Raw genomic sequence first — 13,765 nt, 5'->3', positions numbered from 1 at the left:
TCCATCCCTATAACCTGGATGCTTGGGTCCGGCCCACATTTCACTGGTCACTCCCAATTTCCTTGGGCTGCTTCATTGGATTTTTATGAAGCACAAGTACCAAAGTGAAGTTACAATCACTGGACTACAACTCAAAATTTTGAATACTTCATCCAGAATGGCCAATCATAGTAAATTTTTGGTATTTGCAACCAATGAACTAGTAATCATTTGAAGCCAACAAAAATTATGGTAGACTGGCAAGTTAAATCCTTCATTAACCAGAAGTCTTGAGTTTGAGCACTGACTATGGAGTCGCCTTTGTCAAGGAGCGCTTTAGCCCCGCTCCTATACTTGCCGGGGTGAATTCAAAGTTACTCGGGGCCTAATGCACGTACCGGAAACCGAGTGGAATTTTTTTTTTTTTTAAAAGTAATCGTTTCAAGAGGTATAAAAATACAATAAAAAGAACTAAATTCTGTCTCTTATATTACACTGAGGATATTCCAATTTTACAACTGTATTAAAGAGAACATTTGGTTCTAGACTCTTTCTGCAAAATCAATTTCCTATTCTGAATTTTAAACTCAACTGAAGTTTAAAATTTAGCCTAATGCACAACATATCAATATTTCAATAGCTTAAACTATCTCTCCACCCCCACCCCAGCTTCTCTCTCTCTCTCTCTTTTTGCTTTTTTTTTTCCCCTTCCTTTTTCTAGCCAAGTTGTATTACTTTTCTAGGCTGCTTGCATGTCTCTATCAACAAATAGCAACTAATGATTATCTAGAAATAAAACACAGGATCTTCATTAGCTTCTTCATTATTTTCTCCTCCCTTCTTGCTATATCTCCAGGTTCATGGCTGCTGCTGCTGCTGCTGGAAGATGTCGTTGCTCTACAAGAATGCGAGGGACCTTCGTCCGTACGTTCAGCCTCCAGCCTCTTAGCAGCCTGATCTGGGGATGGCTCACTGGATATGTTATTATCAGCAATTGGTTCAGTTTCTTTGGCTGCAGCTCCACTCCCTTTAATAAGTGACTCTGCCAAACAATCCAAATATAGAGGTATTAGAAGAATTGGATGCGTGTATTACAAGTAAAACGATGAAGGAAGAGTGGAACAGTCGGTCAATGCTAACAAGAAAGATGAGATGTCGACACAATGGACATTGCAAATAATTACAAGCACCCTTAACGCATTATTTCGGTAGATGTCATCTTATTTGAGATGGTTAATTAATCAGTTCTTCAAGCGCACGTTGAGGTAAAGATCAGAAGTTGACTTTCTAAATCGGGCATGTTCTGTAATGTATTTTTCTTATCTATCATGACAAGCTTTTGCTAAGGGTATTCTTAGGTTACCTTCGTAACAGTTATCTATTATTTTCTGTACAATCTATAGCTATACGTTGGCATAGTAAAATACACCACGTACTGATTCTTCCTTTTATTCCCTCACTCTCTCACCGTAAAAAGAATACGCAACAGTTCTCATTCTCTCGATGTCCAGATGAATCAAATAATGAGTTGGACTTACACACTCATGCATTTCCTTCTAATGTTAATTCTCTTTCATTTTGATGTCCACTCGAAGAAGTGTGCCAGCATGAAATGACAAGTGAATGTATCTTCAGGATAATCGACTAAAATAAAGGTTGTTAAAAAAAATTCTTCATAATGCTTAGATGAACAAGCGTTTTCTGAGTGTATTGTTCAAGATGAACCAATAACCGAGGACTTAACTCATAAACATGAAAACTTTCAGATGCATCATACATGACTTCGTGCTCTCTAAAGTATTACCTGGATATCTGGGGTAGTTTTTTTACCGAAATAGTTCTTGGAAATTGAAAAAAAAAAAAAAATGAGCAGTATTTTTGACACCAAGCACAGATATCCAAAGTTTTACTTAACAGAAAATAGAGCCACAAGTGATGTCTTCCTAGAGGTTTAAAAGTTGAAATGGGGCGAAGGTATACAGAAACATACTGAAGCCATAACCAAATGGAAGGTAATATGAATCTCATAAGAAGGTGAGGGCAAAGACGTTTACTTACCTAAAAATGCATTCTCCACAACCACATCATTTGCTATTTCGCACATCATTATGTTATAATTGCTGGTTGAACCTTTTCCACTCAAATCTTCTTTCTTCTCATCATCCAAATCCCGTAAAAGTGCCAGAGAGTCGAAATATTCATCAGATGCCAAGCTCATGCGACTTGAATTCTCTGAACTAGACAAATGTGATGCTACATCACCAAGGTCGTTGACTTCCAGGTAGTCCCCTGTTAAGATGCAATCTAACTCAGCTACTATATCATCATCAGAGGGATCTATAAATTTGTCAACAAGTGATGACCCAACCCCTTCTGTCTGGTTGTTTGCCTGAAAAACTTCTGCAGTGATTAGATAGCTCGATAACAGCATACAAACACATTACCAACCCAAGAGAAATAAACAGTGAGAAATATACCATATAGAGCAAAGAGAATGTTATTGTCAGACACCAAGTCAAATTTAGTGATTTAATCATAAACCACGAAGATGAAAAAAAGGAAAATTTGAACCACAAATGTGTTGAACTCAAGCTCATTCAGAACTTGGCCAATGGCTTTATTATGGAGTTGATCTCACATGGTCACTCAACTAATGATAATTATCTCAGAAAGTCACTTTTCTTTATTTCGTAACATAAAAGTCACTCATTATTGTCATTTCACCTAAAAGTCACTCATTTCACCAGCAAATATAACCCTATAACAACAAAACTATGTCAAAATTAGCTGGACATTAGCAGGCTGGAAGTGCTAGTGAGAAAGGGAAAGACGTAGCACCGACCTGGGATTCACCAATTGAACGTTGCCCATCGTTACTGCTAGTGTGATGGTTAACTGATGCCATCAAGCTAAGTTGTAAGGCCCAGGTGTCAAGATCTTCGTTATTGACCTTGTTTTCGTGCTCTGGCTTCATCTCATTGTTTAAGTTCTCATCGCAGCAGCTGAAAACTCTACAAAGTACAGAAGACTCCTGCAAAATATCCAACCAAACCAGCAATTCACTTGAGTGTCTGACAAGATCGAAGCGATAAATAATCAGAGATTTGAATAGAGGAAAGATGGTAGTGAATATTACTTTAGACTTGGTCTGATCATGCTGCTCTTTCTCGGTTATTTTATACTCCTGCATAATCCAGCCAGTTTTCTCTCCAACAGGGGCTTCGACTTCAGAAAATTCAAAAGTGCTTATCCAACCACAGATGACAGAATCTGCAAATATTTCACACGCTTCGCCTTTTGCTTTCCAGTCTCCATGTTTTGTCTCTTTTTTCTCTGTTGATCCTACTAGAAACCATGCTCCATCTACGTGTATCATGAATGAATACTAAGAAAACAGATTTAAGCTGACTCAAAGTTAATTGATTATTACATGCAATTACCAAAAAACATATTGGAAACTTGGACCATTTTATCAACAATGAGGGATTGAAAAACAAGAAGAGAGACGGAAAACATGTGTACTCAACAATCTAAAACAAGAGAGTTTCAATGCCCAAAAGTTATTTTAAATGACACCTCGAAGGTTGTCGATCTATTATTTTAAATCATTTATTTATCTACTTGAAATAGAAGCTTGGCTTTTTAAGGTTCATGAAGTCACTTTTTTTTTTAATCAAACACGCTTAGAAGTATTAAAGATCACGATCTGGTACTTCACAATCTACTTCAATCCAACACGTAAATCCTTTTCTCAACACGATATATCAAAGGAATGGTAAACGAAACGAGGCGTTAAGATCTCAATACTCCATCCACTAAAAGCAAATCAAGTTTCAGATTTCCTAATTGGATATAGACATTTGAACACAACTTAGATGATAAAACAAATTCTTTTGCAAACAGGACGGCAGGTTTTTAAGACAGAATCTATGAACGTCATTTCATTGATGAGTGAACTGATAATTAAACGTGATGTTTACCTGGCAAATTTGAAGGATCATACTGATAGGGATTATCGACAATCACATCATCAGGCACAGGTGATCCACGGTTAAATTGGTCCAGGGACAAAATGATTTCTTCATTAGTCTAACAGGAACTCATAAAACCTGAAGGCGGAGCCGACAAAGCCATAGGACACATGGTAGACGATGAAATAGATCAAAGCCGGAAAAGCTAGCACTCTGATCTACTCCTTATCTGTTAAATCAGAGACGGAGAGTTAATGAGACAAAGGCACAACCAATGACAGATACCACATAACCACAGGTTAAAACTCGCCAACAGCTTTCTATATACAAACATAAAAGAGAAGAAAAATCCAAAAGATCATTCAATAGTTTTGTCGGATACAGCTGTTAATTAACCTCTAATTTTGAAAAAAAAAAAAAAACTCATCTTTTATGAAATAATCTTGGCGAGATATATCGAACCTACCTCATAGTCTAAAATAGATTACTGTAAAATTTAAGGGTCACGGTAAATACAGAAGAGCCGTGAAAAAGTGTCGGTGAAGACACAAAGCCGAACAAGTTGATCAATTCTTTATGTGCCAAGTAAAGGAAATAAACCAAAAACTCAAAATCATTTCAACCAGATATATCTAAAGTGTTTGAACATAATTAGAAACTATTGATGATAACTCTTTATGGAAAGATTGCTAGGCATGGAAATTTCACCAATTAGGTAATCACCCTGTTCAGTTTCAGAAGTAACTTTCATTAACTTCAAATGATAACTAAAACTGCACCCAGCATTAGTCCATTGACTAAGCCTTGACTTGAAAAAGACCTGCAAAATCTCCATTTGGATAGCATATACATCACACTTTGGTCCCTTGTTTTTCCCTATAATTGTCATATACACATAATTGGAAAACTATCTAAACAACACTAAGTAGAAAAAGAAAAATTTAATATGAATGTTCTCCGTGGTGAACAATCATCGGGGAAACAAGAACGACAAAACCCAATAATATAGGCACAATGATCAAGAAAAGGGCAAAATCAGTTCAAAATGAAAATTTTAGAAGAACCCCTGAAGAACAAAGCATTAAAAACAAGTTCAGAATAGAACACCCACTAATAGAAAAAAGAATGAGCAACATTATCCATCAATATGGCAATATTATCCATCAAAAACCTAAAGAATTTGGGCAAAAACAGTTCAACATGGAAAATATAGAAGAACAGCTGAAGAATTAAAGGGTAGAAGAAAGCAAATTCAGAGTTGAACACCCAATAACTAAAGAAGAATAAGCAACATTTTCATCAATATGGAAGTTTTAAGTAGGAAACAAAAAGGTAAAACTACATAATTGAGTAACAAAAAAACATTTACTGGTAAAAGCAAGCAAGAAATTCATAAAATCTATGGCCGCTAGCTAAATCTTCACTTCAATTTGTTTTAAATTTTGAATACTCCATCCAAAATAGCCAATCATAATAGATTTTTGGTATTAGCAACCAACGAAACAGTAATCATCTGAAACCAACAAAAATTGGGGTGGCATGGTAAGGGAATTCTTTCATCCTTAACTAGAAGCCTCGGTTCGATCCCTGGATACGGAATCGCCTTTGCAAGGAAGCGCTTTAACCCCCTTACTCCGGGACTTCCCGGCGCGAATCTAGAGTTCATCGGGCCCCAATGCAAGTACCGGACACCGAGTGGGAAATCAAGAAAAAGCAATCATTTGAAGAGGTATAAACATATAAAAAAGCACCAACTTTTCTCTCTTAATATTACAATGAAGATGTTCCAATTTTACAACTGTATTAAACAGAACATCAGTTCTAGACTCTTTCTGCAAAATCAATTTCCTATTCTAAATCTTAAACTCAACATAAAGTTTAAAATTTAGCCTAATACACAACATATCAAATATTCAATAGCTTAAACTATCTCTCCACCCCTATCCCACCTTCTCTCTCTCTCTCTCTCATTTTTTTTTTTTTTTTTTTTTTCTAGACAACTTGTTTTACTTTTCTAGGCTGCTTGCATGTCTGTATCAACAAATAGCAATTAATGATCTAGAGAGACATAAAACAGAAGTACTTCAGAAGCTTCTTCATTCTTTTTCCTCCCTTCTTGCTACACGTCCCGGTTCATGGCTACTGCTGATGCTGGAAGATGTCGTTGCTCTACAAGAATGGGATGGACCTTCATCTGTACGCTCAGCCTTATGCCTTTTAGCAGCCTGATCTGGGGATGGCTCACTGGGACATTTGGATTTGTTATTATCAGCAACTTGTTGAGTTTCTTTGGCTGCAGCTCCACTCCCTTTAACAACAGACTCTGCCAAGCAATGCCAATATAGAGGTTTTAGAGAATTAGCATAATTGAGTAAAGAGTGCCAAATTCGGTTCACAAGAAAGATGTAATGTCGAGACAACACACATTGCAACTAACTACAAGCACCCCTAATGCATAATTTCCATTGATGTCATCTTATTTGAGATGGTTAATTAATCAGTTCTTCAAGCGCACGTTGAGATAAAGATCAGAAGTCGACTTTCTAAATCATGCATGTTCTTTAATATATTTTTTTATCTATAGCGTCAAGCTTTATATAAGGGTATTCTTAGATTACCTTTGCAACAGTCATCTATCATTTTCTGCACCATCCATTTTGTTGTGCACTTCCCAGGCCAAAGCTATATGTTGGCATAGTAAAGTACACCATTTGTACTGATTCTTCTTGAGCCGAGGGTCTATCGGAGACCACCTCTCTACCTCAAACAAGCTAGGGCTAAGGTCTACATACACCCCGCCCTCCCAAGACCCCACTTGTGGGATCACACTGCGTATGTTTTTGTTGTCTCTCGCGGTAAAAAGAATTTCGAGACAGTTTTCAGATGAATCAAAGAACAAGTCGTACTCTAAACATTCCCATGTTTCCTTCTAATGTTAATTCTCTTTCAATTTTGATGTCCACTCCAAGAAGTGTGTGCCAACGTGAAATGTTGAGTGAAGAAATTCTTCATGATAATCGACTTAAACAAAGATTGCTGAACAAATTCTTCACACACTTAGACGAGTGACTGTTTTCTGAGTATATTGTTCAAGATGAACTAATAACCGAGAATTTAACTCACAGTATAAACATGAAAGCATTCGGATGCATACGCATGAGTAGAAGCTTCCTACAGTATTACCGGGATACTACTTTACCTAATCAAAGAAAAAAGTATTAGCTGGATACCCGGGTAAACTTTCCTTTTCGAAATAGTTCTTGGGAATTGGAAAAAATATTGAAAAAGGGCCAGTGTTTCTGACACCATGTGCAGCCATCAATAAAACTATTACTTAGCAAACGAGTAGAAGCACATGTAAGTTCTTCCTAAAGCTCTAAAAGTTGAAATACGGAAAAGGTATAGAGAAGCATACTAAATCCATAACCAAATGGAAGGAACATGAATCTCATAAGAAGGTGAGGGCAAAGACGTATACATACCTAAAGGTGCAGGCAGCACAACCACATCATTTGCTCTTTCGCACATCATTATGTTGTAATTACTAGTTGAACCTTTTCCACTCAAATCTTCTTTCTTCTCATCATCCAGATCCCGTAAAAGTGCCAGAGAGTCAAAACATTCATCAGATGCGAAGCTCATGCTCATGCAACTTGAATTCCCTGAACTAGACGAATCGACAAGGTCGTCCAATTCCAAGTAGTCCCCTCTTAAAATGGAATCTTCTACTATATCATCACCAGAGGGATCATTAAATTTGTCAACAAGTGATGACTCAACCCCTTCTGTCTGATTATTCACCTGCAAATTTTCTGCAGTGATTAGATTGTTTCTACACCAGCATATAAACACATTAACAACCCATGAGAAATAAACTGTGGATATATACCACATGGAGCAAAGAGAACATTATTGTCAAAAGAACGCCAAATGGAATAATATTTCTAGTGATTTAATCATTAGGTTGAAAATCTGAAGACAAGACCCGATATGTGTACCACATAATGTGCAATTAAAAATTAAAATGATTTTCTTATCATACACTAATGTGCAATAGTCAGGTAGGTACTCACTCCGTCCCAATTTATGTGACACTGCTTCCTTTTTAGTCAGTCTAAAAAAGAATGACATCTTGCCATATTTAGTAACATTTAACTTCATTCCCATTTTATCCTTAATAAAATGATTTATAGCTGCAAAAATTTCTATGGCTTATTTTATACTGCAAATTTCAAAAGTCTTCCTTTTAAAAAAAAAAAAAAACTTTGTGCCCAGTCAAACACTTTCACATAATTTGGGACAGGGGGAGTATAATATCCTGAATCTTCGAACATATCTGAGACATTTGTAAACAAAAAAGACGAAAATACAGGAAAATATGAACCACAAACAGTTGAACTCAAGCTCATTCAGAACTTGGCCAATGGCTTTATTATGTCCACAAGACAATCCACACTGACATACATAACCATATAACAACAAAACTATGTTAAAATTAACTCGATATGAGCAGGCTAGAAGTGCTAGTGAGAAAGGGGAAGAAGTAGCACCAACCCGGGATTCACCAATTGAACGTTGCCCATCATTACTGCTAGAGTGTTCGTTAATTGATGCCATCAAGCTAAGTTGTAACTCCCAGGTGTCACGATCATCGTTTTGCTCTGGATTTTTCTCATTATTGTTCTTGTTTTTGTGCTCTGGCTTCGTCTCATTATTTAAGTTCTCATCACAGCAACTGAAAACTCTACAAAGTGTAGACTCCTGCAAAATATCCAACCAAACCAGCAATTCACTTGCGTGTCTGACAAGATTGAAGCGATAAATAATCAGAGATTTGAATAGAGGAAAGATGGCAGTAAAAATTACCTTTGACTTGTAATGATAATTTTCCCCTTTCTGCGTTATTTGATACTCCTGAATCATCCAGACAGATTTCTGTTTGATAGGGGCTTGGACTTGAACAAATTCAAAAGTGGTTCTCCAACCACAGATGGTAGAATTTGAAAATATTTCACAGGGTGAGCCTTTTGCTGCCCAAAGTCCATGTTTTGTCTCTTTTCTCTCAGTTGGTGTTACCAGAAACCATACGCCATCTACGTGTACCATGAACGATAGTAAGAAATCAGATTTAAGCTCTCCCTCAAAGTAAATTGATTATCAAATGCAATCACCAAAAAACACAGGTAACTTGGACCATTTTGTCAACAATGAGGGATTGAAAACCCCAACAATGTAAAAGAAGAGAGACGGAAAAACATTTGTACTCAACAATCTAAAACAAGGTGGAAAGAATAAATCTAGTAAAAAATAATAATGTTAAGAGTCCAAAGTGGCTTTGTGTCATATGTTTCTTCTGCAGAAGGTGAGTATCCCATTAGGCAAAGGGCAGAGGAAAATAGCGAGACAAGGCATGTCTTCTGCTACAACCAACTATTTAGCTAAATCAGTTTCAATGCCTAGAGATTATTTTAAATAACACCTCGAAAGTTGTCAATCCATAACTTTAAATTATTTATTTATCTTAAATAGAAGATTGACTTTTTAAGGTTCATAAAGCACATTTTTTATCAAACACGCTTAGGAGTATTAAAGATCACGATCTGGTACTTCACAATCGACATCAGTTCCACACATTTTATCCTTTTCTCAACACGCTCAAACAAAGGAATAGTAAATGAAACGAGGCGTTAAAATCCCAATACTCCTTCCACTAAAGCAAATCAAGTTTCAGATTTCCTAATTGTACACAGCCATTTGAACATGGCTTAGATGATAAAACATATTATTTTGCAAACAAGAAGGCAGGGTTTTAAGACAGAATCTGAACAACAACCCAGTGTAATCCCACAAAGTGGGGTCTGGGGAGGGTAGGATGTACGCAGACCTTACCTCAACCTTTTTGGGGTAGAGAGGCTGTTTCCGATAGACCCTCGGAAATCTATGAACTGATAATTAAGACAGAATCTATGAACTGATAATTAAACTTGAAGTTTACCGGGCAAATGTGATGGATCATACTGATAAGGATTATCCTCAATCACATCTTTAGCGATGGGTGATCCACGGTTAAATTTGTCAAGGGACAAAATGATTTGTTCATCAGTCCAACAGGAACTCGTAAAATCTGGAGGCGGAGCTGACGGAGCCAGAGGACACATGGTAGATGATGAAATAGATCAAAGCCGGAAACGCTAGCGCTCCGATCTACACCTTCTCTGTTAAGTCAGAGACAGAGAGTTAATGAGATAAAAGGCACAACCAATGACAGTACCAATAACCACGACTTAAACTCACCAACAACTATCTATATATAATGACAAACATAAAAGAGAAGAAAAATCCAAAAGATCATTCAATAGATTTATCACATACAGCTGTTAATTACCCTTTAATTTTGAAAAAAAAAAAAAAAAAAAAAGGAAGCTCATCCTTTATGAAATAATCTTGGCGGACATATCGAATCTGTCTCATAATCAAAAATAGATTACTGTAAAATTTAGGGGTAACGGTAAATACAGAAGAGCCGAGAAAAGGTGTCAACGAAGACACAAAGCTGAACAAGTTGATCAATTCTTGATCATCAAACTTGTCCTGTAAAGGAAATGAACCAGAAGCACAAAGGCATTTCAGTCAGCTCACTCAATTTACTTACCAGATATATTGGAAAGTGTTTGAACAAATTAGAAACTAATGACGATAAGTTTTAATGGAAATATTGCTAGACATGGAAATTTCACCCAACTAAGAAATGAGTCTGTTCAGTTTCAGAGGGTACTTTCATAAACTTCAAATGATAACTAAGAGTGCCCCCAATATTAGCCCATTGACTAAGGCTTGACTTGAAAAAAAAAAAAAAAATACAAAATCTCCATTTGGATATCATATACATCACACTTTGATCCTTTTTTTCTATAATTGTCATATACACATAATTGGAGAACCATCAAAACAACAATCAGTAGAAAAAGAACACTTCAGAGGATCAACAAACATGTTCATAGGTAACATGTAAAGGAAATGAACCAAAAGCCCAAAGACATTTCAATCAGCCCACTCAATTAATTTACCAGATATATCTAAAAGTTTTTGAACAAAACTAGAAACTAATGATGATAACTCTTAATGGAAAGATTGTTAGGTATGGAAATTTCACCAATTAAGAAATCACCTGTCCATTTTCAGAGTTAAATTTCATCAACTTCAAATAAGAACTAAAACTGCACAAATATTAGCCATTTGACTAAGCCTTGACTTGAAAAAGACCTACAAAGTCTCCACTTGGATATCATATACACTGTGGTCCCTTTTTTTCTATAATTACCATATACACATACTTGGAAAACCATTAAAACAATAATCATTAGAAAACAACCTTGATCATTGAGGAAACAAGAACGGAAAAAAACCCAATAAAATAGGCAATAATGACCAAGAAGAGTGCAAAACAGTTAAAGAACTACCCATAAAGAAAGCAAATTCAGAATTGAACAACCAATAATAGAAAAAAGGATGAGCAATATTATCCATCAGCAGAATTTGGGCAAAAACAGTTCCAAATGGAAAACTAAGAAGAATCCATGAAGAATCAAAGGGTAAAAGAAAGCAAATTCAGAATTGAACACTCAATAATAAAAGAAGCAAGCTAACATTATTCATCAGTATGGAAGTTTTAAGTTGGAAACAAAAAGGGAAAGCTACATAATTGAGTTACAAGCAAATTTTTACTAGTAAAAGCAAGCAAGAAATTCAGAGTTCTAACCTTTCTCAAAGTCAAAAAAATGAACCAAAAGCTCAAAGCCATTTCAATCAGCCCACTCAATTAACTTACCAGATATATCTAAAAGTGTTTGAACAAAACTAGAAACTAATGATGATAACTCTAAATGGAAAGATTGTTAGGCATGGAAATTTCACCAATTAAGAAATCTCCCTGTTCATTTTCATAGTCACCTTTCATCAACCTCAAATGATAACTAAAACTGCACCCAATATTAGCCCATTGACTAACCCTTGACTTGAAAAAGACTTGCAAAATCTCCATTTGGATATCATATACATCTTTGGTCCCTTTTTTTCCATAATTGTAATATACACATAATTGGAAAACCATCAAATCAAAAATCAGTAGGAAAAAAACAATGATCATCGAGGAATCAAGAACCCAAAAAAAAAAAAAAAAAACCCAATAACATAAGCAATACAATGATCAAGAAGAGTGCAAAAACAGTTAAAAATGGAAAATTTAGAAGAATCACTGAAAAATCAAGCATAATAAAGAAAGCAAATTCAGAATTGAACACCCAATAACAAAAAACAATTAGAAACATTATCCATCACTATGGATTCATTATTATCCATCAATAACCCAAAGAATTTGTGCAAAAACAGTTCAAAATGGAAAATTTAGAAGAATCCAAAGTGTAAAAAGAAATGAAATTGAGAATTGAACACCCAATAATATAAGTAAAGAAGTAAAAGCAAACATTATACATCAATATGGAAGTTGTCAGTTGGAAACAAAAAGAGAAAAGCTACATAATTGAGTAACAAAAAGAATATTTACTAGTAAAAGCAAGCAAGAAAGAAAATCAAAGTTCTAACCTTTCTTTGATGGCTTTCTCTCTCTACACTTTCTATTTGAGTGAATTTTTTTGTCTATTTGATTTTCCATGTACTAAAAAGAGTGAGTTTATATAGAAGTGGTAAAATGGGATTTGTTAGTGTGACCATGGTCTGTTAAATGTCCACCCTCACAGTTTTAACACTTTCTTCTACTACCACTCTCCCAGTTTTTTTTTTTTATTGGAGTATTATTTTTGGTTACTTAACTGAGTTAGTTTCTTGTATTTGATATTTGATGCTATTTGATATTTGGCCTTTGGGGGTCTAAAGAGTTCACACGTGGAGCATTGTGATTGGTGTGATTATAGAAAGTGGGTCAGGTTTGGGCGTGTCGACCCCAATAAGTACAGTAATCTGAGTCAGCACTGGCGTGCTCTTCTAAGAAGGATCCTTTCTGCTTTAATGTTATCCTTGAGGTATCCGGCTAGGATTATTTTGTGTACGCAATGTGCTTACGTATTAGCTGATGATGCACATATTGTACATAGCATTTGTATAATTTGCATTTTGATGAAGTTAATTGAGGATCAAGCTAATGAGGATTCATATTGTAGACTCTAATTTGTTGGAGATTGAGGCATAATTATAGTTATAAAAAAAAAAAATCATGTCTTGGAGTTACTGATTCAATTTCACTGATGGTTACTAAACTTACTCATTGTAACAAAGAGTCACAAAATTATTTCTGTAACAATAAAGTCACTAAACTAACTATTTGTAACACTAAAGTTATAAAATTACTTTTTGTAACAGTAAATTCACTAAATTATTTGTAACAGTATTCATATTAAGGTGTCAAAAAATTAAAAATGTGTGTTTCATGATCTTAAAGACTTTTTTGCAACCCCTTAACCGCGTATGCTAAGCCTTCAACTGTGTTAAGGGGTAACAAAAGATACATACTATAAAATCAAAATTTCACCTTTATATACAACGTAAAAGTTGACAATTTTCATGATTTCCGGCACTGAAAAATGACATCGCCACATTATCATTTTGCCACTGTATGCATGCCATGTGTGTCGTAACCTATATTTCAAACATAAACAACTAAGAAAATATTAAAATTAAATAAAAGAAATTCAATATTTCAAATACAGAAATAATATATTTGATGCATAAATGGGAATATAGGGAAATAATATGAAAGAAAAAGGGGAAAGAATGTCAAAATCGTTCTGATTTTGTTTGGG

At 35.3% G+C, this 13,765-nt stretch overlaps 2 protein-coding genes across 2 annotated transcripts; both read right to left on the bottom strand.

Annotated features, from left to right (window-relative positions):
* Positions 1–441: 441 nt before the first annotated feature.
* LOC132033276 (uncharacterized) lies at positions 442–4,631 on the bottom strand. Its single transcript, XM_059423206.1, has 5 exons — positions 3,960–4,631; positions 3,116–3,342; positions 2,822–3,010; positions 2,038–2,368; positions 442–1,021 (listed from the first exon to the last, which is right to left on the bottom strand). The coding sequence occupies exons 2-5, from the start codon at positions 3,167–3,169 to the stop codon at positions 762–764; spliced, it is 834 nt and encodes a 277-aa protein (XP_059279189.1). The 5' UTR covers positions 3,170–3,342; positions 3,960–4,631; the 3' UTR covers positions 442–761.
* A 1,051-nt stretch (positions 4,632–5,682) lies between these two features.
* LOC132033275 (uncharacterized) lies at positions 5,683–12,702 on the bottom strand. The gene is made up of 6 exons (XM_059423205.1): positions 12,552–12,702; positions 9,946–10,165; positions 8,817–9,043; positions 8,505–8,711; positions 7,433–7,751; positions 5,683–6,273 (listed from the first exon to the last, which is right to left on the bottom strand). Exons 2-6 carry the CDS (start codon positions 10,106–10,108, stop codon positions 6,047–6,049), a joined length of 1,143 nt encoding a protein of 380 aa, XP_059279188.1. The 5' UTR covers positions 10,109–10,165; positions 12,552–12,702; the 3' UTR covers positions 5,683–6,046.
* Positions 12,703–13,765: the final 1,063 nt, after the last annotated feature.

Source organism: Lycium ferocissimum, chromosome 10 (assembly GCF_029784015.1).
Source record: "Lycium ferocissimum isolate CSIRO_LF1 chromosome 10, AGI_CSIRO_Lferr_CH_V1, whole genome shotgun sequence".
Taxonomy (NCBI): domain Eukaryota; kingdom Viridiplantae; phylum Streptophyta; class Magnoliopsida; order Solanales; family Solanaceae; genus Lycium; species Lycium ferocissimum.
Note: the sequence above shows the minus strand (reverse complement) of the source record. Positions and strands in the feature narration are given on the sequence as shown.

Excerpts from the sequence above, each read along its gene's own strand:
- LOC132033276 (XM_059423206.1), bottom strand. The coding sequence starts at position 3,169 with ATGCAGGAGTATAAAATAACCGAGAAAGAGCAGCATGATCAGACCAAG. Across the intron at positions 3,011-3,115 it reads ATGATCAGACCAAGTCTAAA|GAGTCTTCTGTACTTTGTAG; the intron begins GTAATATTCACT and ends GATATTTTGCAG. Across the intron at positions 1,022-2,037 it reads TGTGGAGAATGCATTTTTAG|AGTCACTTATTAAAGGGAGT; the intron begins GTAAGTAAACGT and ends ATTGTTTGGCAG.
- LOC132033275 (XM_059423205.1), bottom strand. The coding sequence starts at position 10,108 with ATGTGTCCTCTGGCTCCGTCAGCTCCGCCTCCAGATTTTACGAGTTCC. Across the intron at positions 9,044-9,945 it reads TGATCCATCACATTTGCCCG|ATGGCGTATGGTTTCTGGTA; the intron begins GTAAACTTCAAG and ends TGGTACACGTAG. Across the intron at positions 7,752-8,504 it reads GTTCAATTGGTGAATCCCGG|GTGAATAATCAGACAGAAGG; the intron begins GTTGGTGCTACT and ends GAAAATTTGCAG.